Raw genomic sequence first — 25,760 nt, 5'->3', positions numbered from 1 at the left:
AAATCTCTCCACCTCCTTTTCTTTTTTCTTCGTTTTTTTTCCTGCTGTGGCACCACCTCCCTTCTCAGAAGCGGTAACTGTCCTCGTTGTAGGGAAATACTCCATTGAATCCATAGCATTGCTAGTGAGAAGGAAGAAAGTTTGTGAGGACAGAAATTTGCGCTCCTGCTCCTTCCCTCCTTTTTTTCCGTGAATTTAGCTACACTATACGTAAACAAAGTACACGAATCCTAAGTATGTAGTTTGAGGAATTTTTACACGTTTGTGTTCATGTAACCATCACGTACGAAAGCATGTGGAACTTTTCACGGACCCCAGCAAGCTCCCCCATGCTCACTCCCAAGATCGGTAACACGCCCCCGCCCCTCCAAAGTAATGCCGCTCTGACTTCTGCAACCGGAGGTAGCTGTTGCCTGTTGTTGAACTCACCCAACCGGAACTAAGTCTTCTTGGATGTCCAGCTTCTTTTGTTCAACGCTGTCACGAGATCCATCCATGTTGTGTGTTGCAGCAATCTTTTGCTTTTTTTAATAAAAGAATGTTATACGGTCCTCCATTGGATGAATATGTCACCATTCATATTTCTCTTCTCCTGTTGATGGACGTTTGGGCCTGTCAGCAACAGTAACACCATCCCTGGCCAGTCAGTGTGGTGCACTGTCTTCTTCAGACTGCGCCCTGCCCTTTCACTCTCCTATTGTGGCCTTTGATGAAGAAGAGTTGTTAATTTTAATGAAGTTCAACATATTTATCTTTTTCTTTATGGCTACTGCATTTTGTGCTCTGTTTAAGAAAGCCTTGCTCACCCCAAGATCTTTTCCTGTTTTCTCCAGAAGCTTTGTTGTTTTTCTACTTTTCACGTTTAGGTCTATAATCACTTTCAATTTAATTTTTGTCTCTGATGTGAGGTAGGGGTGAAGATTCATGTTTTTCCCACATGGATATCCAATTGACCCAACACCGCCTACTGAAGGGCCATCTCTCCCCACTGACTTTCAGTAACACAATTCATTGGCCATCTAAGCGTGGGTCTGTTTCTGGACTCTAGTCTACCCATTGATCTATTTGTTTATCCTTACACCAACATCAAACTATCTCAATTATTAATCTTTGAAGTAAGTCTCAGTATCTGGTAACATAAGTCCTTTTACTTTGTTTTTCTTTTATAAGATTGTTAGAGTTATTTAAGGTCCTTTGCATTTCCAAATGAGTTTAGAATCAACTTGTCAATTTCCATAACAAAACTCTGAAAATTTTTATTGTTATTGCATTGACTTTATAGGTCATTTTGGGGAGAACCGACATCTTAACAATATTGACTCTCTGACTGACCCGATATATCTCTCCATTTCCTTAGGGTTTCTTCACTGTCTCTTGACAATGTCTTGTAGTTCTCAGTGTAGAGGTATTGTACATCTTTCATTAGATTTTCCTATTTCTGTTACTATAAATGGCATTGTTTTAAATTTCATTTTCTAATTGTTGCTAATATGTAGACATACAAATTTCAAAATGTTGACCTTATGTCTGATGACTTTTATAAATTCTCTCTTATTAATTCTCATAGTTTTCTTTAGATTCGTTTCTGTATATACTATGATGTTACCTGCAAATCATGATGGTTTTCTTTCTTTTCTTCTAATGTTTTACACCTTTTGATTTCTTGTTCTTGTTTTATTGAGCTGCCTAGGATTTCCAATATAATGTTGCATAGAAGTGAGAGTAGCAACCTTTCTTGTTTGTCATCTCAAGAGGAAAGCATTCAATAGTGTATCATGAAACATGACGTTAGCTGTAGGTGTTGTGTCCATATCCTTTTTGAGATTAAGTTCCCCTCTTCCTAGCTTTCTGAAAGTTTATTTAAAAAATCAAAAACCAGTGTTGAGTTTTAGAAAGTGCTTTTTCTACATCTATTGAGACGATAATGTTTTTTCTTTTTTATTTGGTCAAATGGTGAATTGCACCACTTTTTGATTATTAAACCAAATTTGTACTCATGAAATAAACCCACTTTGGTTATAATGAACGTGTTTATACACCCCTGGATCGGATTTGCATTTTCTTTGATTTTTGCATCTCTGTTTTTGAGTCATGTCTCTGGAAATGTTGTGCGCGTGGTGGGTGTTTGGATATGGTCAGATGAATAAACTCCTGAGTGTCCCTCGGCCAGACTCTGTGGGCACTGCTGTGAGGGCTTCATCTGGGTGTGGTTTCCTCATTCCCGCCCACTCTACACCAGCTTCTGCTCATCACTCTGCAAGGGGCACTGCAGGAAAGAGACCACTCAAATCTTAGGCCAAGCGAGATGTGCTCAGAGCCGGTGGAGTGCCCAAACGGGGTCCCAACCGCCCTGGGGGAATCCAACCCCAGCAGCCCAGGGGCATCCCGGAGCTGGCTCCCACTGCTCGCAACAGCTGATGCTTAGCACTTCAGGAATTGTGCAAGCTGGTTATTGATTAGACATTATTAAAAATTAAATCATATAAACTTGCAATTAAATAAGTTATATTAAAAACAAAGATAAGACATACTCAAAACTCATCACTTTTTAATTATTTTACTACCCTCTTTGCCTTTTCGGTCATTTCCATTTGTTACATCTATATGGCGGAAATACTGTATAATGGTTGGCTACTGATCATCTTTGCCCAACTCGGCATTTAGTGACATCATGTTAGAGCTTGAAATTGGCTGTGTTGGGAGTATTGACGATATGGAAAACACCAAACACTACAAATCAGGGCTTTTTATTTTCCCCGGAGAACTGGTTGTTAAACATTTGCAAGCACACTGCCATAGCGACATCTGCTCCCTACATCTCTTCCCACTTTAGCACCATCCGGCTTTCTCTCTATTTATCAGTTTACCTGTTTGTGTACCTTTCCTACAAGAACATAAGTTCCATGAGGGTGGAGATTTTTGTTTGTTTTCTTCATCTTAGTGTCCTTAGCACCAACAGCCATGTCTGGCACACAGCAGGCCCTCAAGAAATTTTTGTTGAATGAATGGATGGGAGTGTCTGCACACCCTCCCTGCCTAACTCCCGCAGGCACTGCATCATTTAGCCCCAAGGACTTGGCCCATTTGCAGCAACTCTGCCTCCCCCAGCCCCGTCTCCGAAGCCTTCATCCAGGACTTCCTTCTCTCCCTGACATCAACAGCCTTTCCCTTCATTTCTCCACCTCTGCTCTTCCTGCTTGCTAAGACCCCTCCACAGACCCTCCAGGAAGGCTGGACCTCATCATTCCTCCTTCAGCCTCACTGTGGCTCCTGCAACAGTGTTTTAAAAAGTCTAGTTCCAGACCCTGGACCTGCTGCTTCTTGTTACACAGTCGGATTATACTTCGGGAAGAATATAATTTTGACGGCAGCCTAAGGCTCCCTGGAGACGCTTCAGGTGGTTAGCATCTGATGTGCAGGTGGGAGAGGTATAGCGGTGGGGTTTGAAAGCAGCCCAACGCACACAATGGGAACAAATGAGCTTTTATCTATTTATACACTAAAGTTTTGGATCTTTGCGATTTTGTTTGAAAAAAGAATTTTGCAGATCTATAGGATAAAGTCTACTGAATACTCTCCTCTTGGAACATGTAGACCCACGGTCCTTCCTTCCCTGCCCTGCTCTGGAGGACCTCTGTGGACAGCACCAGCCAGGTTCCCTTGCCTGCTATGCTCCTGGGGCTTTCGGCCAATGGGAGGCCCTGACACAAGATGGGAGGAGGGACTAGAGACTGTCAGGGTGCTATGCCCCCGCTCCCGCCTTGCCAGGCTGTGGTTGGCACTGGCTGTGGTCCTCCATCCAAGACCATAGCTCCTGTCGGGTGGCTCTTCTGACAGCCCCAGTTCCCCTGTTTCCAGTTACCGCTCCCTTCTCTTAGCCCTCCAAACCTAGGGATGCTAACCATTTTCCCTTCCCACTGCTGCTGGCCCCCGGGCTTCACCCTCAGTTGTTGGTTTCCTGAGCCCTGCCCACACCTCTGTACATAGCCCCTTCATTAAACTCTCCTCAGCCTCCCTTTTGAGTGAGCTGGCTATTTCCTCCTGAACTCTCACCCATACCAAGCCCCTATTCTTGAGTGTGGCTTCCAAGGCCGTCATCCTTCATCATGGCACCCTTCCCCCATACAGCTTGTCCTCCGTGACCGTGGACTCGTCACCGTGCCGTCTCACACTCTAAGCCCTTTCTCACCTCCGTGCGTTGCTTCTGCTGTGCCATTTCTCCTCCAGGCTGTTGATGGTACCAGCACCAGGCACCTGATGCTGCATTCACCTGTCTGCGGGTCGGTCTCCCTGCTGGGGTGTGTGCGTGCTCTGGGGCAGCAGGGGCAAGATACCCCTTAGGCCTGACACAAAGCCTGGTACAGAGCCATGTGCTGACTCAAAGTGATGACTGAAAGGCAAGTCTCCTCCAAACGCCATCCCTGCCCGCAAATCATTAGCATATCATCTCTGTTGGGTGGAAAAATCCCCAGGCACAGGCTCAGGGACAGTGTTACTGAGGCCTCTGTGCTGCTTAGAAGGATAGGGAATAACTTGAATAGGAGGATTTGAGATAGGGAGACCTGGCTATAAGGATGCTTTGGGTCCCAGTATTTCTAAACCTGGCTTCCTTAGGCAAGATGCTGCTTTAGGCCAGAACTCTGGGTGGGCTGGGGAGCCCTTCTTTGGTCTCTGACGTCCGTTCTCACTAAGGTCACCCATGTCTCCATTGAGATCACTTACTTAAGCACCTCATCGAGCGGGACTCAACCCTGGCTGCCCATTAGGATTACCTGGAGAACTTTAACCACTGCCAGGGCCCGGCCCCACCCCCAGAGGTCCTGATTTAATTGGTCTGGGGAATGGCCTGGGCACTGGGACTTTTTACAAAGTTCCTCACGGGATCCTAATGTGCAGCCAGGCTTGTCTAATCATATCGTCCAGCTCATTAAAAGGAGGACCCAAGAATTCTTGTCCTTGTCCTTCAGGAGTTCTTATCCTTGCCCTTTAGGAGTTCACTGTCTAACCAGGGACACACACGTTATCTCTGGAGTCTGGGCGGAGGTCCTGGGTATCTGTGAGCTCCGTGGACGTCGTGGCTGAGGCTGTGAGATACTTCAAAGTCAAGTCCAGAACTAGCTGACTTCCCGCCTGAAGCCTCCTTTTGCTGGTGTGTGTGTGTATGTGTGTATTACCCACTGATGTACGTTATAGTAAGAGTCCATACTACTCAGCCATAAGAAATGACGAAATCCGGCCATTTGTGACAACGTGGATGGACCTTGAGGGTATTATGCTGAGTGAAATAAGTCAGAGGGAGAAAGTCCAATACCATATGATCCCACTCACAAGGAGAAGATAAAAACGACAAAAAAAAAATAAACACATAGCATTAGAGATTGGACTGGTGGTTACCATTGGAGAAGGGGGGAGGGGGGAGGGCAAAAGAGGTGATTAGGGTCACATGTGAGGGGATGCACTATAATTAGTGTTCGGGTGGTGAACATGATGTAATGTATACAGAATTTGAAATATGATGTACATCCGAAAAAATAAAAATTAAAAAAATAAAAACATAAAAACACAAAAAAACCAATAGTCCAGAGGCGAACTCAGAGCCTTGACCCAGACAGTTAACGCCCATGAGGGAGGTTGGCAGTGAGAGGTCCCGACGTGCCGTGGGAGGGGTGGACCTAGGGTAGATTACACAACAGAGGCCTCTTCTCCAGGGGCTGTCACTACCCAGCTTCGGCCAACATCACCATAAAGGAATGTGGGACTGGTCTTCATGCATCTCCCTATTTTTCAAGAGAAGTCAGTAATCTGGGTTTTCTGTTAAATTACTTGATGTTTCTGAGCTGAGCTCAATTTTAGTAAAACACACACACTAAGTGGGATGACAAGCATATCTGCAGAGGGGAATGGGACCCAGGCCCCCAGACCTAGAGGGAATAGCAGACCAATTCCTTGTGTTTGGGACTAAAAGTGGAGATTTCCAGTCTTTGCCAGGAACCTGAGGACCGTGGTCCCCTGTCCATTTGCCAAGGTGCGGACGCCCACCTGTTGAGAGTGTGTGGCTGGAGCGAGGTCGGGGAGTGGGCGCAGCTGTCCTGGCACCAACTGATCGCCAGGTAACTGTGTTACTTGCTACCTGCTACCGCTTTGGCTGTAACATCGCGAGGTGACGAAATTGTTGTTTCTTAGTGAAAGATGGCCCCCAAAGAAGCCAGCTGCTGGCATGAGTGACGAGAAGAGAAGCAAGGGAAAGAGATGGCTTTTATCCAGAAAGTGGGAATGTTAGATGGGTGAGCCACGGACTTAGCAGGGCTCAGAGCTGCGGGGACCGTGCCCACCATGTGCTCCATTCGTAGACAGTCAAAAACCGATGAATGGGTCTGTTTCAGCAAGTGCCTCCACCAGAAACGGGTCAAGGAGAGAGAGGCCAAACCCCCGAGAACACACCAAGGATGGGATGGGCTGGGTTATGATGGGCACTGCCCCGGGGAGTGGTCAGGAGGCTCCCAGGAGTCTGCAGGGAAAGGTTTTTGGAGGTGAGTGTGTGTGTGTGTGTGCATGTGGGGCCGGCACTAACACACAAGGAGCCCTGGAGATATGTCACATCCACCCAGGCATGTGGACTGCAGCTTGGGGCAGAATGGCAGTGCCGTGGCTTACTCAGCTCAGCTCAATGGGTCACAGAAGCTCGAGCTTCGAGAAGGGACAGCAGGAAGCTCCCCAACCCAGAGAGCACCCCCCGCCCGCTACTCCCTTTCACTTGTGTGGCTCCCTCTCCATTTTTCAGAACTCGGCATCTCCCCAGAGGCCTTCCTTGTTCACTCTCAGAAATGGGGTCTTCCGTGTCCCACTCTCTAGCCCCCACCCAGCTCATCTCTTCCCTCTATGTGTCATCAGTCTCTCCCTATGAATGTAGGCTCCAACAGGGCAGGGCCACAGCCCCTCCTTCTTGTCCCCGGGGGTCAGTGCTGGGGGCACACAAATGCCGAACACCTGCATCCAAGCTGGCTGCTGGTGCTGAAACTGGGACCCTAGGAATTGGGCGAGGCAGGGCCCTCATCCACTGGTCCAGCCCCCACAGTGTGTAGGAGGAAGTGACTTACCCAAGGTCACAGCATATAAGTGACAAAGCTAAGAGTCAAACCTAGGCCTCTCGACCCCAAAGCCTGAGGCCGCACCTCTGCAGGAAGCCAAACGGCAGAACCCTGCCTGAGGCTGAGACCAGCCTCCAGCCCCAGGGTCAGGGCAGGGGGGACCCTGCCCCTGTCTGCTTCCTCAGTCTGTCCTCAGAAAGGTTGTCTTCCCTTAAGAAGCAGGTGTAGAGAGCACCTCTTCCTCCAGGAAGCCTTCCCTGCAGGCCCCTTTGTGAGCTTCCTCTCTTTTTATTAGGCTGCCCTGTAAAGGCCTCCCCTGGGGATGGGACACGTCTACCCGAGCTCTGGGCCCTGGGAGGCTGGCACAGCACATGTTGGTGGCCTGTGTTGCTGAGGGAATGTGGGCAGTCCTGACCCAGACACAGCCTGAACTGGCTCCTGACCAGTTTCCAGCTCTGAGCCTGGCTAAGCCACTCAGCAATTTCACTGCTCCTTGGTGACAACGTGCCCTTCCAAAGCAACATCCAGCCCCACCTTTGGGTCCACTTTGAAAGTGTTGTCCCATAGGGTTTACCTTCCCTGACCCTGTGCCCCCCGCAGAGCTACCCCGTGGACACGATGGCTCTGGCGTTAGGAAATGACCTGTTTGTCTGCCGTCACGGCTGGCCTTGCATGGACCCAGGACGTGGGCACATCTGCTCTTCCAGGGCAGGCCTTTGTAAAGTAACTAGAGTGTAGGCTCAAGCGGGGACAAGATAGAAGAGACGAGAAGCACCTGGAGAGGTCTGGGGACGGACTGGGCAGGTGGATGGAAGAAGCCAGTCCCGCCCCTCCCCAAAGAGCATTTAACACACAGCTGAAGGACTGAACGACAAACTTTATTAGAAACGCTCCTCATTCACAGTCAAATTCACATTAATGTCGGGGACGGCAGTGCCGTCTGGGACTCCGGGATCCCACTGCTGTGACAATTTCCAGTTAAAAATGTGTCTGGGCAAAGAGCGATGGAAACAGGAGAGAGAAGCCCAGCGGTGGCGGCGGCAGCAGCAGCAGCAGCATCGTCCGTGAGAGGACAGGCTCGGAGTGGGCAGCGAAGGCACCTGCCACATCCGCCCTTGCAGTTACAAGGCTGCCCCAAGGCCCCAAGCTGATAAATAAACAGCACACCACACACACGTGAAACAGAAACAAACTCGCACAGTCTCCTAAAGTGAAAAAATAACTCGCTCAAATAAAGCTTTGCGGCAGCCAGGCTGCCTTCTGAATGGATGGTCACCGGAGACCGTCAGCACCCCGGAGGGCTCCCCAGCCCCAGGACATCACCCGCTTGGGCGTCACAATGCCCCCAGTTCCCCTCATAGCACCTTTGGACTAAGTACTGCCCTCACCACACTCCTCTTTTAAAATGCAACGCTGCTGAAAATAACAACAATAAAGGATCTACTCCGTCCCTGGGTGAACTAATCAGACTCAGCTTCCCTGAATAGAGGTGCCTGGGGCATCCAGAGAACCCGGGGGGGGGGGGGGGGGGGGGAAGGGAGGTAAACGGCGTCCACAGAGGCGAGCCGGGAGGCTCTCACTCGGCTTCGGCCACTTGCCTGCTCTGCAGCTGGGCATCCCCGGGCAACAGTCTTCCGAAGGGGCACAAAGTCCTAACGTGCCCCGACAAGCCCGCCGCCCTGGCAAGGGGTGGGCCCAGAGCCCCGGCCAGCAGGCGCGCTCCCCCTCATTATTCAGAGGCAGTCTCCTCCCGAGCGGGCCCGTCCCCGGGAGAGGCTCCGCCCCATGTCTGATTCTTCCTCGGGGCGAGGAGGCGGGCTCTCCGATCGAGGCGCGGCCGCAGGGTCGCTGTGGCCCCGGCGGGCCAGGCGCCAGGCTCCCCGTGGCTTCCCAGGGGGTGTCCGACGTGCGGGCTGCGCCCAAGGCAGCCAATACTGTTGGCAACAGCCGTTTCGTGTTCCAAGCGGGGAACCGCGCGTCCCGGGCGCCGGAGGCCCCTCCCGCCGCCGCGTGCGCCCGGGGCCGCCAGCGCCGCCCGGCCCGCTCACTGGTACTGCAGGTAGTTTTTGAGCGACTGAGGCAGGGGCAGCGCGCCGATGTCGCCGAGGCGCGGGCGGCCGAGCGCCGAGCGGATGCATCTCCGGCACAGGTCCATCAGCGGCAGCGGCTCGGCTGCAACGACAGGGCAGGGTTAGAGGCCGCGCGCCGCCCGCCGCCGCCGCCCGCCGCCCTCCGGGCCCGCTCCTCCTCCCGGAAGCCTGCTCTGGTTACACCCGCTGAGGAAAGCCTGCAGCAGTGTTTTTCAAACTGTGGGATGCAAACCGATCAGACTGAAGAATTGTGGGAGCAATCCATCGCGTGGCGACCAGCAATCAAAAAACAAAAAGAAGGAAAGAAAAGAAAGAGAAATGGAGAGCAGTGCCATAGCAAGGATAAATACTGTCCCATGAAAGCTCTATGCGATGCAGGTGTCAGCGGGTCTCAGGGTAAGAAACCCTTCTCGCCGCAGGCCGTGATCAAAACGGGCCGCTGACCGCGGGCGCACCTGCGGGGCTTCCTCTCTGATACGGGCTAGGTCCGGGGAGGCGTCTGAAACCCCTCCGGACCCTCGGACTTCTCCTATAGCCTCTCCTGATGGTCAGCAGATGCACTTTTCCCCAATACCCAGTTCTGGAAAAATCCATGGATTAATATCCATAAACCATGGAACCCCTGGACATAGGATTGAGTTTAAGTAGGTTTATCCCAGGCATACTCATTAAGCTCTTCTTCTCTTCCAGGCCCTCTGATTGGCCCCGGAGATACAGACATCTAAGCCAAGGCCAGAGGCAGCCCTGGAAGTGGAGGAAGGCTCATGGTCAGGGAGTTTAAACAGGCGACAACTGTAATAGAGGGTAATAGATGCACTAATTCCTAACCGCACAGGGACAGAAACCGGGGAGTTCCTGCATGGAAGAGTTGTTTGAAAGCTTCAAAGAGAGGATACCTGATGGGGGTTTTGAAGGGTGCATAGGAGTGTAATGTGATGTGAGGTTGGGGAGGGTGTTCTAGGCAGAGAGAACAGACAGAGGCATAAAACAGGACAGGCTGGGAGGTCTGGAGGAGAGGAATGGTGACGGACAGCTGGATCGGGAATGAAGTGACGCTGGTCACGTGTTGTCTCGTATGGCTTGTACAGGCCTATTTTCCCAAGCCTGCAGGAACGTGCTAGAGGCCTGAAGCTGCATCTTAACACTTTTTTGAGACCTGAACAAGTGATGTTTTACAGGTATACATAATGTGCTAAGATACAATGAAACCCTACGTGGTAGACCCGAACACACGAGTTGTGATAGGGATGCTCTCCAGGGGATGGGAAGCTGGGCAGGAGCGCTTCCCAGGGATTGTCACGGACTACAGCTGCAGTTCCTAAGGAGAGCCGTCAGGATGAAGCAGGGCTCGCCCGGCCGGCGCTGTGGGAGCCACGCACAGGAGCGTACCCAGCTCCCCCTCACGTGAGGCGGGACCACAGGGGCTAATCTGCATGGAGCGTCAGTGGTTGCAAACACTTGCACCTGCGTAGCCTCCTGTGCGCCTCACACGACCCTCTCGGCTGGCCAGTGAGGCCTGGCATCCCCTCTTTTCCAGGCCTGAAAGACGGATCACTCACCCCAGTCACATGGTCACACGGTCACCATGCCTGGGCAAACACTTGATACCCCCGAGGCGTCCCCATCTCTCCCCTAGCGACACCCCTGCACGCAGATGTCCTGCGCCCTGTCCACAGCTGGGTCCGCTCCCAGCTTTGCATGCCCCCAAATCATGCCTCTGGGAACCCCGTGCCCTCCCCCCACCAATCCTCCCATCTTCCACGTCTTGCTGGCAGCTGACCTCCCCCTGCAAGTTTCCGTGCTCTCCTTCTAGTTCCTGTAGCACCAGCGCTGCCTGTGCCACCGCACAGTGGGGAGAAAGAGAACCAAGAGTGCTTGTTAAATGAGCAGCTGCTGCTTACCTACCAGGCAACGTGAGGAACGCAGCATAAGTGTAGCTGCTCGTCACTAAGGCTTATTAGGGGGCCAGGTGCTGTGCCAAGCTCTTTATTTGTTGCAACTCACATGCACGTGTGTATCAAATTCATACCACAGCAACCCCTCGGGGTCGGAACTATTATTATTATCCCCATTTTAAGGAGAAGGAAATGGAAATACAGAGAGGGTAAGTCACTTGCCCAAGGACACACACACAGCTGGCAAGTGGCAAAGTTGGGAGTTGAACCCAGGCAGCTGGAAGCTGTCTTAAATCTTAACCACATTATTGAGCATCTGTTCTGTCCTCTTTGCTATGCTAGGTTTATCTCATTTAGATGTGACTGTGCCTACTTTGGAGGAAAGGAAACTGAGGCTCAGAGAGGTAGAGGCTTATCCAGAATCACACAGCCCCAAAGCCTACATTTAGAGCTGCATGCTGCCTCCCTGAAGCACTGTGCATTGATAGAGGGTTGCTTTAAGGTGAGCAGTGAAGGAGAGGGTCCCATCTCCCAGGCTCAGTGCCGAACGTGACACAGGCCACAGGCTCTCACTCTGGCTCCCCCACCCCTTCCCAGCTCACCCCGCCTGCCTCTCCCACCGGGAGGTCTGCACCCACCTCAGTGGCTGCCCTGCAACCAAGATGCCCTCTGGGCTCTCACACCCACCCATTCCAGTGCAGACCTCCCCAGCCACATTCCCATTCTCTTTTTATTTAAAAAATTTTTTTTGCTGAAGAAGATTCGCCCTGAGCTAACATCTGCTGCCAATCTTCCTATTATTTTTGTATGTGAGTCACTGCCACAGGTTGGCCACAGATGAATGGTGTAAGTCCACGTCCAGGAACCGAACCTGGACCACCAAAGTGGAGTGTGCTGAACTAAACCACTCGGCCGCCAGGGCTGGCCCTCACATTCCCATTCTCATGGTCCTTGGGGCCTGTCACCCTGCCTCCTCTGCACAGCCCCTCCCAGGCTCTCCAGGAATTTGGAGTCCCTGATTGTGAGCTCCAGCTCTGCCAATTGCACGTTTGTGCCTCTGGGAAGGGACCTCTGCGCCCTCGTTTCCTCATCTGTAAAGCAGAGCATTAGTTCCCAGGCTCACAGAGAGGATGAAAGGATATGGCAGGTGCCAGGGCCTCAGCCAGGGCACCGTATGCAGCAGGAGCTCAGGAAATGCTGGTCCCCACTCATGTCGTATTGGCTGCACCTGGGGCACCATGCACCCTGGGCGCACTCACTGAGTGCCACCCTGACCAGACGTGCTCCCTTCCTCCACTCAGACAAACGTGGAGAGGATTTTCAACTTCATTCATTTAACAATGAATGCTTACAAGGGGACTGTGGACTTCTTAAAGGACATGGCCCTGACTCATCTGTCTTAGGCCCCCCAGCCCCCAGCCCGGGCCTATCACAGAGGGATGGCCCAGAAATGGTCTGCTAAGTAAATGATCAACTTGCTGCTTCAGGCATGTCTTCCATAGCTGTTTTTTGTTTTGTTTTGTTTTGCTTTGTTTTTGCTGAGGAAGATTCACCCTAAGCTAACATCTGTTGCCAATCTTCCTCTTTTTTTGCTTGAGGAAGATTAGCCCTGAGCTAACATCTGTGCCAATCTTCCTCTAATTTGTATGTGGGTCGCCACCATGGCATGGCTGATAGGCAGTGTAGGTCCATGCCCAGGGTCCAAACCTGCAAACCTGGGCCACCAAAGTGGAGCACGCAGAACTTAACCACTAGGCAGTGGGGCCAGCCCCTTCCATAGCTGTCTTAAGCTATTGAAAGGAACTGCTCTTACCTGGCGGCGTTTCTGCCTTAGCTTCCCGCTCTCCTGTAAGCCCCCTGAGAACAGGGCAGGTTCTAACTGACCAGTGGCTTGTGGTGGGGGTTAAATGAGTTAGGAGGGGGAAAGCGTTTAGCATGTGACCAGCACAGACTAGGTGCTCCATATGTACCGTTCTAGCGCTCTCCTCCCATCCAGACATTTGTCTGGTGGGCCTTTGTGAGGACATGCTTGGGGAGGGCCAGTAACAAGGTCAGCTCCAGCTGGGGGCCGGGGGCCGGCAGCTCCTTCTCCGAGTGAGGCAAGAGAGGCCTGCATTTCGCATCAGGAGAGTTTGAGCTGTTCATGTCTGATCACCATGCCAGAGCTTAAGAGCTTTCTCAATCCCTGTAAAGCTCTGTGCACAGACCACGTCCTCAATGCCCACGGTGTGGAGGCTTGTCAGCACCTCAGTCCCCTGTGTGTCCCCGCCTGGTTAGGGCTGACGGGAAGGGCAGAGCCCTGTTCACCCTCATTACTCTGCAGTCACTGAAGTCAGTCCAGAGCCCAGACTCCAAAGGAAGCGAGAAAGGGGGGATGGAATTTGGAACATGGCTTCAGCTCTAAATGTGGAATATAACTCATCCTTCCTCATTTTTGAGGGAACCTCACACTGACGCCTGCGCAGCAAGCCTGAGTGTGCAGAGAAAGCCGGGGTCGCAGCTGAAGAGCTTCCAGAGCCCTGAGGACGCCGGGCAGTGGCTGTGCCACCCTCCGACTCCTGTTTCTCACTCGCGTTGGCTGTGGAACCCTTCTGAGAACTGCCAAACATCGAGGCTTAGAAATGATCCCCCAGGTGGGAAGAGAAACAGAATCTTTCAGCATGGGAGCCATTCTCAGAAATATTTTCCGACTAAAGATACAATTAAAAAGGAATCATTGTTTGCAAAAGCGAATATCCAAATGGCCAAAAAATATACAAAAATGTGCTCAACTTCATGAATCATCAGAGAAGTGCAGATCACCACCACTGTGTGACTGTGCCACATGCCACCCAGAACAGCTAAAATGAAAACAGACAACAGCAAGCGCTGGTGAGGATGTGGAGCAACGGGAACTCTCTAATGCTGCGGGTGGGCGGGGAAAATGGCACAGGCACTCTGGAGAACTGAGAGCGACTCCTAAAGCTGAACCCGTGGCCTGCAGTTTTATTCCTGGTGCACGCATGTACACGAGCGCTCACAGAAGCGTCATTTGTAACTGCACCAAACTGGAAACAATTCTACTGTCCCTCAACAGTGGACTGTACACGTAATTGTGCATCTTCACATAGTGGCTCAGCCACCTGCATGAGGCAACCACAATCACAGCACAAAGATGGGTGAACCACTCAAACATAATTTTGAGTGAAAGAAAAGTACATTTTGTGTGACTTCATCTGTATAGAGTTCAAAAGCAGGATGACAAAGTTTGGGGGGGGGGGGGTTGGGGGGGGCGGGGGTTGGGGGGGGCGGGGGGTGTTGTTCTGCTCCTTTATCTGAGTCCTGCTATACCAGTGCATTCAGTTGGTAAAAGCCATCAAGCTTAATCACTGAGGTTGGCACACTTTCTGCATATATGTTATACTTCAAAAACAAGTTTACACAATAGGTCACTGACTGAGTTAGGAGCGCCTCGGACCCTGGTGGTGGGTGTGGATACAACACAAGCTGGGCATCTTCCCGCCTGCACCAACCAGGCCAAGTCAGGGAAGGGGATGGCTTGGATCCAAGCTCCTGCTCCCCTACCAGTGGGCCAGACAGCTGGCTCACCTTCTCGGAGCCACTTTCTTCTCATCTGTAAACGGGGACAGCAACACCTCCACCCACACGTTGTGATGATATGACACAACATGCCCCTTGCCTTAAAGGTGTTCTGTCTATAGTATGTCTTATTTCAGGCCATCAGCCCAAGAGGTACCTTTAAATACAGTGATAATCTGGGGCCGGCCTGGCGGTGCAGTGGTTAAATGCACGTTCCGCTTCTCGGTGGCCCGGTGTTCACTGGTTGAGATCCCTGGTGCGGACCTATGCACCGCTTGTCAAGCCATGCTGTGGCAGGCGTCTCACATATAAAGTAGAGGAAGATGGGCACGGATGTTAGCTCAGGGCCAGTCTTCCTCAGCAAAAAGAGGAGGATTGCTGGCAGATGTTAGCTCAGGGCTAATCTTCCTCAAAAAAAATAGTGATAATTTACTCGCGGTTCTGAAAATGCCTCAGTGCATCATCCTAATTGACAAGAATGCTCTGCTGTTGATGAAGATTTACTGGAGCCAGGGCTGCATGTCTGGTTCTGGGCTAAAATATCACAAGGCAATCATTTCCAAAGTTCTCCAGTGACCTGAATTTCCATAATTCACCACTCACCCCCCACACGACCCCAAGTCAGCCACAGAACTGCCCAGGGCTTCTGTTTTGCTGGCAGCTCAATGGGCGAGTTAGCTCATCTGGTCAGGAGGGTCTACGTCTCTGATGGAAATGGCGGACATCTTGGCCCAGGGATTGGGGTCTGACCTGCTTCCCAGGCCCCGTGAGGAGATGGCAAGACATGAGTCCCCACTGTCCCCACTGCTGATTTGTACTTTGAAAAAAGATGAGTGTTTTCAGGTTAAGAGGTGAAATTCTTTTGCAACGGTTTCAGACAATAGTGAGCAGATGGGGAAGGTTAGAGTGACAGCCCTGAAATCTGAACTTAAGGAGACCTGGGCACCATTTGTTTGTTTCCAGGAAAAGAAAGGAGAAGACACATACACAGGCAAGCACACACACACGCTGTGTGTCAGACACTGTGCTAACCACCTATCCACTGACTGTGGTGTCCGAAGGCTCAGAGGACTACCTGCTTGCCTCTGGGCCTCCCCTCATGCTGCTCCTTCAGCTAAAACACCCTTCCCTATACTGCCTGCCAGAAGCCGGCTTCCTCTTTCAGGACCCAAATCAAGAGTGGCCTCCTCCCCAGTGAGCTGGCTTCTCTGTCCTGTGGGTCTGCACCTGTCAGGTGTCAATCCACGTAGTTACACCAATGGACAAATGTGTCATTACCCGCTCACTTCTAAAATACGGCATCCTAGTACCAACTGGCCCTGTCGTGGCCGACAGAGCCCTCAGCTCACTTTTAGAAAGCATGTGGAATCTGGAGTTTTCCTTAGCAATTTTCACTGTTTCCCCAGCAAAAAGGGTTCTGACTACCCGGGACACAAGCAGCACCTTCAGATGAACTCTGTGCCAACAAGCGTCCTCGGCCCAGGAGGTCCCCACAGCCCCAGCGGGGCCCTCATTTTCCCTGGGCTAGAGAGCGCCCCAAGTCACTTCCCATGCACAGAGGAGTGCTGCACAGCAAGCGGCCTAAATAACGCGTGCCCTTCCCAGGCAACGCTGCCGAGCGAGGATGTGGGAACCCTCTGATGGGAGGACCCCCAACAGGGAGTTCTGGCTAGAAAATGCCACCTGATTGTGGGGCTGTGCTCAAGGGGCAGCCTGCACCCACACGCTTGGACCCCTCCACCCAGCATCCCCCTGAAATGACAGAAGATATGTGCACGTGTGTGTGTGTGTGTGTGTGTGTGTGTGTGTGTGTAACAGCCCTGACACCAGTGCTGGAAAGCAGGAAAGGCAGTCAGCAGTGTAGACATTCGGGGAGATTCCAGGAAGACGGAAAGCAGGTGGACAGGAGGGTGGGGAATCAAGCAGAGAACCGGCAGCCCCACGTGCCAGGGGACACCTGGCTCTCAGCAAAGGAGCCCAGAGGAGCCGCGAGCTCCAGCAAGGAAGGGCAGACCAGGCACGGAGCCAACAGCGGGGTAATCCCCTACAGAACTCTAAGCCCGGTCTCTGGGGCGGCTGTGCTCCCCGCTCTGCCCCAGCTGAACCTGAGCCTGCTCTCTGAAGGGGCGGGCAGCCTTGGGGGGGCTCCTGGTCAGCATCGAGGTCCAACAGAGAGGCCCAATGGAGCACAAGCGAGCCCTTCTCCACAGCAAAGCTGGCGACGGGGGATGGTGGGAACCAGAAGACACTTCCACCTAGATGAAGTGCTCAAGGGCCTGGCCGGCCCACCAGCTCCCTGACCTAGTACCAGACAGGAAGGTGTGTCCGGCAAAATATTCTCACCCCAAGACTCTGCGGTGCTCCCCGGCAGAGGGGAGCCACTCTGCTGCAGAGCAAACAGCAGCTACATTTTCGATGTGTCTAAAAGAAGAGCCTCTACCCACTGAGTCTGAAAGTTACTCAAGGAGGTGCTCCAGCAAGATGAAAAAGGAATCCAAGAAACAGGATCGCAGAGTTTCCAGGAAAAGAGGGGAGGAAATGGAACACAGAGGAGCAGGAAGGTAGAATGAACAATATGAAGACCCATTAGATCTTGGTGCTGGGAAGAGCCTCTCTCCAAGGGATGTCGTTTCTCTAAAGTGCATCCCCCATACCACTCTGTGCCTCCTTCCCTCTGCCCCCAGCCCCCTGCCTTCCCCACCACCCAAATCTCCCATTGTGCCCTCTGGAACCGCTGCTCCCCACACAGAAAACTGCACCCCCGACTTCTCTGAGAGCTCCTTCTACCCCCGCCTTACAGGAAGCGAGCATCCTCTCCAGGACACCACTGCCCCTCAGCCTTCTCTGGGGCTGTGTGCTCTCAGGGCCAGGGGGGCGGCCAGGGCTCCTTGCTCCCTTTTGCCACATGCAAAGCTCTGCCCCTCCATCTGCTGGCGAGAAGTTCCAGCTCCTCTGTGGCTCACACCACTCGGTCTGGTCCTCTCTGGGTCCTTGCTGCTGTCATCTACTGACCTCTGGCCCCTCATGTGTCAGGGGCCTGGCCTGGGTCCCAGGTCCCTCACTGCCCACTCCTGATGATGGAACCCCGCACAGGCACATCCCTCATCCCTCAGGTTCCTGGTTCTTGACTGCCTCATCCACAGGGACCCTCTCCTCCACCTAGCTACCCTCTCACTGGGCCACACCATGGACCTGAGCCTCACCCCTAAATGCCCCTTCCTGTACCCCGGTCTCTGACCACTGGATCAGCCAGCCCCACTGTGACCATTATTTCCCCTCGTGGAAACCTCTAGGCCACAGAGCCCTCTCAACACCTCACTATTCCCAGGGACAAAGGGTACGGGGGCAGGCAGGATGGGGTGGCTGGTAAGCAGGGGGCGCAGGGCTAGCAGTAGAGAATGGACTGGGAACAAGAAGCATCTCGAGTTCGTCTATCTCTGCTCAGTTCCATTTCAGGGCCTCCCTCCTGACCTGCCACACAGCTGAGTAGGAAGTGGCTGAGCAGCTGGCAGCCCTGGGCTCTGGCCGGCCTCGGCCACCAGCTGGCAGAGTGGCCTCGCCTTCCTCCTTGGGGCCTCAGTCTCTATCAGTGTGACAAGTCACTTGGCAAGAAGGCTCAGGGTCCTTTCCACCAGCTGACACACTTAGTGGAACAGAAATCACATGTCATCCTGGCAGTGGAAGCACTTCGACTGGACCCAATCAAATTAGGCTTAAATGCACACGAAAAAGCAAATGGCAAGGCCAGTGATGCTGGGAGATAAATGTTAGATGAGCCTTGGAGACCCAGGGCCGTGGCTCCCAAGCTGCTGGCACAGGCCAGGTGGGCTTCCTGGGGGAGTGGTGCTGAGCCAGGCCCAGGGGGCTGACTGGCTATAGCCTGCTGTTACTTCTTAGGCAGGGCTGGCTGCTCAAAGGCCACGCTCAACTTGACCAACTGAGGCTCCTTTTAGCCACAGGTTCACATTAGCAGTGTCAAAGGAACACGCAATCTGGTGACCTGAATCCCTCATCCGAGGGCCTTCCGTCCCCGGGCACCCTGTGCCACACTAGCCAAGATCTCAGCGGGCTGGAGCTCCTGTCCGCTCACTTTGCAGCCATGCTCCGGCCATGCTGAAGCCAGCTGGGGTCAGCTGTTGCTCTCTCCCAGCTGTGAGGAAGAATGAATGGCTCCAGGCAGGTGGCAGGGACTCAGGCCTCCTGGGGGCCTTGTGGCCTCGGCCCCTGTAGGGTCTTCTCAACCCCTAGGCAGATGCGGGCGGGAGGACCCTCTGTGTCTGGGTTGGGAAGGAGCGCGGAGATGGAAGAAGGTCTGTCCTGCCACTTGCCCAGCCTGGGAGCCTGGCTGGGGCTGGGGGTGCTGTCCTGGAGAAGATCCTAGCTCAGCCCCCACCCTAGCTCAAGGCCAAGGCCAGGCTCTTTCAGCAGCTTGAAACTTCTCTGAACAATGTAAGAAGTCTTCACCAGCCCATTCTGCAGATGGGAAATCAAGGCATGAAGAACATCACTGCTTTAACTAAAGGCTTCTCAAGAAGAGTTCGGAGCGATACCAGAGTTCTAATGTCATTTTGTAGACTTTGAGGATAAAGTCTTATCCAACTGGTGCTCGTCACACATGCGTGTATCCATCAAACTTCTACTTACATACTTGCTTCGCAGGACCTGAGCAGGGAGCAGGGCACTGAGAGCCTCACGGGGCTACAGCCAGGACAGGGCGACCTCAGTAAATGGTGGCAGCCAGAGGGGTCTGTGCTTAAGAGAAGGAATTGTAGGCGGAGCTGTGAGAGACAGGAAGAGGGGCTCCCAGCCCAGCCTGGGGGCGTCCAGGACGGCTTCCTGGAGGAGGCTGCAGCTAAGAGGAGTCTGAGAGGATGAATAAGAGTTAGCTCTACTGCCGGGTGACAAGAATGTTTATTGGCTCTGAAGGCATCTCTCCAAGATGTAGTCACAGAAATCTCTTTGGCGCAACATTGGGAAAAGTTCATAGTTTTCTCAGATGACACTTTGAGGAAACACTAATCAATTGTTGGAGAAAATCTAGTCTGTTAAAAAAAGAAAGTCAGTGTCCTCACCTCACGGGGAACAGAGGCATACCCTACAGATCTCAGCCAAGAGCCCGTGTGGGCGCCCGGGAGTGTCCGGGGGGATGAACCCCTCAGTGGACGTCCTGTGCACCACCTGTCATGGACATCGCTCTTCAAGCGAAAACATTTCTGAAGAGGCCCAGATCCGCTTCCATCTTCCTATCCCTGAATTCTGACCCGAATCATCAATATTGGTATTCCTGAAGGCTGAGACACTTTTATTTTAGAGGAGAAACGAAAATGACTCTGCACACCTCAATTCAACGTGCACTTAGGGCCTCCTCTTACCTGAGTTAGGGACGTTGTCGGCCTCCACCCCGGCTCCAGTCTGGGACCCTAGTGAGCTAAAGTGTGGTCGGTGGACCAGCAGCTTCTGCTTGGCCTGGGAGCCTGCTGGAAATGCAGGATCTTGGGCTCCACCAGATCGACTGCCTCAGAACCAGCATTTTAATGAGATCCCCAGTGGTTCTGGTACGTGGTCTACAGACCTACTCCCTGGGGATGCCCCACAGATGCCCTAACACCCTGCAGTGAAACCAAGCACCTCCCGTTCCTCATTGCTGTGCGCCTCCCATGGGATCCTTGTCCCAGGGGCCATGTCCCAGGCTCCCAGGCCTGGACCTTCAGACACGCTCACTGTGCCCCCTCCCCTGCCCTCCAAGTCCCCCAACCCCAGGCCCTTCCATGTCCACCTTCCAAACAGCTCTGTTCCATCCTGGCGCTCCATCTTCATGACCAGCCCTCTGCTCACTTCCTGACTCCTCCAGGAGAGGCAGCCGCCCAAGGCTCATCCAGCAGAGGTCACACCTCCCACGCGCAGCATCCCCTCCCCTCTCATCACTATGGTGACTGACTGAGGAGTCTGTGGAACAACCCCCGTTGGAAATAACCCCTCATTGTCGTCAGACATCGTCTAACTTTCAGTTCAGGAAATGCGGCTCCCTGCCTGCGGTGAATCCCGGCCGACGCCAAGTGCTCCAGCATCGCTCCCTGTGGCTGGCGTTGTTGTCGCCCCTGTAGACTGTGGGCTCGCACAGACAGGGACGGGCTTTTGTTCTTGCTGCCTATGCCTTACGGCTCTGCTTTGGACACCATGGGTGCTCGGTTGGTGGGAAGGAGCTGACCGGGGTCCAGGAGAGGGGAGGCAGCTGCAACGAGCCTTCGTCTCTGTAAAGGAAACTACGGCCCCGCTCTTCTGGCTCTTCTGGCTCTTCTGGCTCTTCTGGTGCAGGGAATGAAAAAAAAGTCGCCCTTTCATACTGCCCTCAGTCAGCTAAAGAACCCCCGGCAAGGTGCCCGCAGGCAGACAGAATTAATAACACCCTGTGCCAGTTCCTCGGTCTAGTGGAGGATGCTCCTGACTCAGCTGAAAAGTTTCCCAGAAAATCTGACTGTTTTCAGTTTGGAGGCTGCCCCGGAGCTGCACGATGGCTGGACACCCTGGCCTGGGACCAGGACGGGCCCTGGTCATGCGGTGAGAGCCTCGGGGATGGGGAGGCCTCTGGCTGGCATGCACCCTGCATCACAGACCATCCCGACGTCCTTAGGAGTTTTCTCTGCCACTGCAGCCATGGGAGCAACCTGGCTGCCCCCACAGACACTGAAGGAACCACGTCCATCATGGGGAGAGCGGGGAGGGGAGCAGAACAAGCACAGTCCTTCGGAGACAGTTGGTGCTCATCCCATCCAAGGCAGGGTGGGGACCCGCAGGGTGGGACCCCCATTCCTTGTGGTGTGTCCACTTCTAAAGAAGAATACGGAGTGTGGGGGAGCAGGACTTGCCTACTTACTCAAAGCCATAGCAATGAACAGTGTGGTATTGACACAGGAACAGACAAGCTAGAAAGTTTGAGAACTAAAACTAAACAAGGCATTGTTTCGACACACATCTATATGTAAAAATCTATAGAGAACAATAAACACAAAATTCAGAGGCGTAGGTGTCTCAAGGCAGAGGGATGGGGGTTGGCAAGGATGGACAAGGCAGGGGCACAAAGATACCCAACTGTCAACGTTCTAGTCCTTGGGTTGGATGATGGATTCATGATGGCATTAAATTATACAGGAGTAAATATATGAATAAGCAAATTAGAATGAAAGAGGGCTATGCATGGGACCAATGATGACAGTGTACTACAACTAAGGGTTACCTTTAATCCAATTCTGTGTTTCAGAGGTTCAGTTAAAAAATAAAAAAGAGAAAGAGAACAAAAGTGAACAAGAAAAGTTTCAAGTTGGCCTCAAACAAGAGCTTGGCCAGAAGATGAATTACAGGGAAATTCTAGTTAATGAGTAATAATGGAGTCACTCTTGCCTGTGAGAACTTGGGGGATGGCATCGCTGAGGAGGAGAGGCGGCCCAGGCCTGGAATGAGAAGGCACAGAGTGAGTTCTGGCCTTTTATTTTTTTGGTGAGGAATTGTCCCTGAGCTAACATCTGTGCCAATCTTCCTCTATTTTGTATGTGGGACGCTGCCTCAGCATGGCTTGATGAGTGGTGTGTAGGTCCACACCAGGGATCCGAACCTGTGAACCCTGAGCCGCCAAAGTGGAGCATGCGACCATAACCACTCGGCCACCAGGCTGGCTGCTAGTGAGTTCTGGTCTTACAGGGCAGGCCGCTCCTCTGTGGAATGGGGACAGTGCCTGCCTCACAGGGCTGAGTAGGGATGATGAATCAAGGGGCTGCAGAAAGGTACCCAGCTCAGGCCCTGGCATATGTGGGTGATCATCAAATGATAGCCATTATTGTTCCAGAGCAGTTACTCCTTTAGGACAAGGTGAGAGAAAGAGGTGGCAGATGTGGAGAGCTGAGGACTGGAGGCCCGTGGAGGACGATACCCACAGGTCATTCCAACCAGGTTCTGCACGGGACAGAGCAGCTTGAGCGTCAGGGAGCCAGGGTCCGAACCCAGCTCTGTGGGACCCCAGACTCCAGTCTATCCATCTGCCTCTTCTATTTGGGGGATGTTCCTGCCAATCTTTTCATCAGAAGCAGAAGCATGAGGAAACCCATGAGTGCTGATATATTTTCAAAGTCTACCTTGATGTTCTTCCTGGGCTCTTTGACTGGATTTTGGGCAATAAGAATAGTATTAATGGGACTAGTCACACACAGCAAGGCTTCACATGGCACTTCCTATGTCACGAGACGTTCTGATCACTTACAGGTCTTCCTGTACTTACTCTCCTATGATCCAACGAGGTAGCTACTGTTATGAATGTCCATTTACAGACTGAGGAAACTGAGGCACAGTAACTCACTTAAAGCTACAGTTAAGTGGTGAAAATGGGATGGGAACTCGGGCAGTATGTTTGGGATGCACTCTGTTTCCAAACTCTCCAGGGGAGGTGGCGTGACACTCACTGCAAAGGACCCCCAGCCCTACTGACTCTGTCACTCAGTCTCAGTGCCCCCACGCCCCTGACCCCAGCCCTGCTCTGGGTGGTGGCGCTGGCTTGTTCCCTGTGCATTAGAGATCCCTGAATGGATGGAGGTGGGCCCCTCACCCGACAGAGCCCAGGCAGGTAAGCGTGGGGTGGCTCAGATGAAGGACTCTACCCAGTAGGGGACAGTTAGTGATATGGCGGTCCACCTGGTCTGGGATTTGGCCTGAAGACTCTGGAGGGAAGAAGGAAGCCAACACCGACTGCATTAGGGGGTCTTCTCCCCTCCAGGCCCAACCTCCAGAACCCCCACGCCCCCTGCAGCAGCCCCGGGCTGTCTCCTTGCACCCACTGGGGCTGACCGGCACAGCTGACTGCTGTTTTCTAGCAAACAGCCAAGGTCAGGCCAACTTCCTCCCACTTGGGAAATGTCATCACTTTAGCCTCTTGCTAAACAGCACAAGCCACAGGGGTTGACTACGAAGGCCTTCTAACGGATTTATCGTGTTTACCTGACCTTTCCAAGTGTGAGCTCAGAAACCGGCCCAGAGGAGGACAGTGGAAGCTTGTTTTTCTTAAATTAAGCAAAACTGATGAGTAAAACGAATTCTTGGATGGAGTCTGCCTAGTTTTCTCACCCAAGCTCCCCCCTCCTTTAGTCAAAGCATCCAATTAGGCTCCAGAGGAACCCCATATTTACGGGATGGCTCTGGAAGGGGTAGACCGTCTACTAAGAAGTGGTAAATGACGAGGTCTGCAAATAAATATTTCCAGTGTGTAAAGAGCCGTGAGACAGAATAATAGCCAGCAAATACGGAAACTGCTGCCCTACTTCCACTTCTAGTTTCAAGGCAAATGATTCTTGTTTTAGGTAACTTCTGAGAAAGTTAACGACCAGTGCATGAATGAAAACCAATTCTAGGATCACAAGTATGTTTGGATTTTAGACCAGAGGCTGCAAACCCCCATGCCTGGGGGCCAGGCAGGGAACCTCAGTGACTACGAGGAACAGATGGAAGCAGTGGGTCCGGGGAGAGCAGGCACCCATGGACAGTGAGACACACACGAGGGGGCCGTGACTGAGCTCCAGCCTTGGCTCTAAGCAGGAATGTGGCCTGGTGTTACCAGATTTCCTGCTCTTTCAAAAAAAAAAAAAAGGGGGTTGGGAATCCAGATTTTTATGCGACATTTCTGTGTTATTTTAATTTAGTATGGCCAAGCAAAATACTTCTAGATGCAGACACAGCCCTGGGCTGACAGTGTCATCCCTACTGTGCAGTGAAGCTTACCCACCACCCTTTTCAGAAGCTGGTACCTGCCACCCCACCCAGGGGCAGCCCGTCCCTCGGAAACTGCCAGAAGGTCTGATCCAACCACAGAAGTACAAAGTTGATCAGATCCAAGAATCTGCTCACCGTCCTTCCACGCTGTGGATGACTCTAGCTCTGATATCCAAAACTACGTGTCAAAAACCAGAACTTCATGCAAACCCTATTTTCTCTCTCTGCGCTCTCTCAGTGTGGATTCTGCTGGATTCTGAGTGTCCCAGTTGGGAAGATGTCACTCATCTGGACACCAAACACACCCACTCCCTCTGCCCGCCCAGTTTTCCTTGTGTGGCCACCAGGTTGGTAAAACGTACAGTCCCCCGGTTGAATGTGCAGGGGTTAGAATGCCGGGGAGTCAGGGCACTGGAGGGCACGCCAGAGAGCAATAGTCGTAATAACACCGCCACTACCCCACCAATAATAAGGGCTAACAGGAGTGCGCCCCCTGCCAGGTGCTGTGTCAAGCACGTGCCCTTCGGTAACTCCTTCAGTCCTCACGGCACCCTACGACCCCAATGTAGAGATGAGGACACTGAGGCACAGAGAGGTCTCATGATTTCCAAGGTCACCCAGAAGTGAGTGACAGAGAGGTCGCTCCAGAGTCTGTGTCCCTCATAAGCTACTTCTCAACGCCCAGAACACTGATGTATTTGGTGTAAATGCTTGTAATATCTATTCTTCCATAAAATCACACACCTTCTCATTTCTTATTTTACTTCAGACAAGGAGTAGTAGCAGGTGGTAGAGGTTTATGGTCAAAAACATATTAGTAGAGGAAAATAATAGACAAAATTAATATTTTTGTGTGTGTGAGTTGGGAAAACACAGAAAAATAATTTAGTTCAGGTTGTGGCAAAACCAGTTTCCTAGAGGAACGCAGATTGAGAATCCCCTTGACATTGGATAACAATAATAACCTAATAAAATACGGTATCATATACTTGCAATTTGCTAACAGAGTCGATCTTAAATGTCCCCATCACAAATAAGACACAGTAATTACGTGACATGATGGTGACATGCAGTGGTAATCATGTTGCCATAAATAAGTGTATCAAATCAACACGCTGTACACCTTAAACTTACACAAGGTTATAGGTCATTAATAGCTCAATAAAGCTGGGGAAAAAAGACTTATTTACCAATTTAAATCATAACAATGATGATGATAATAATAACCTAAGGCAAGCAGCAGCTGCCCTCTGCCAAGCCCTGCTCGGCCACATGGGGTTTAGACACATCATCCTGTCATGAGGGAAGCAAGCCCGGGGGCTAAGCTGCTGGCCCAACACTGCAGAGCCGGCGTGGGG

At 52.2% G+C, this 25,760-nt stretch overlaps 1 protein-coding gene across 1 annotated transcript in view; it reads right to left on the bottom strand.

Annotated features, from left to right (window-relative positions):
• Positions 1-8,692: 8,692 nt before the first annotated feature.
• SPSB4 (splA/ryanodine receptor domain and SOCS box containing 4) overlaps positions 8,693-25,760 on the bottom strand; it is a 60,709-nt gene continuing 43,641 nt past the window's right edge. The window contains exon 2 of the mRNA XM_046655537.1: positions 8,693-9,260. Coding sequence (XP_046511493.1) covers positions 9,133-9,260 — 128 coding nt within the window. The 3' untranslated portion in view covers positions 8,693-9,132. The remainder of the gene's footprint in view (positions 9,261-25,760) is intronic.

The sequence above is a fragment of the Equus quagga genome, chromosome 1, assembly GCF_021613505.1.
Source record: "Equus quagga isolate Etosha38 chromosome 1, UCLA_HA_Equagga_1.0, whole genome shotgun sequence".
In the NCBI taxonomy this organism is placed as follows: Eukaryota; Metazoa; Chordata; class Mammalia; order Perissodactyla; family Equidae; genus Equus; species Equus quagga.
The sequence above is the reverse complement of the archived record's forward strand: the minus strand, read 5'-3'. Positions and strand labels throughout refer to the sequence as shown.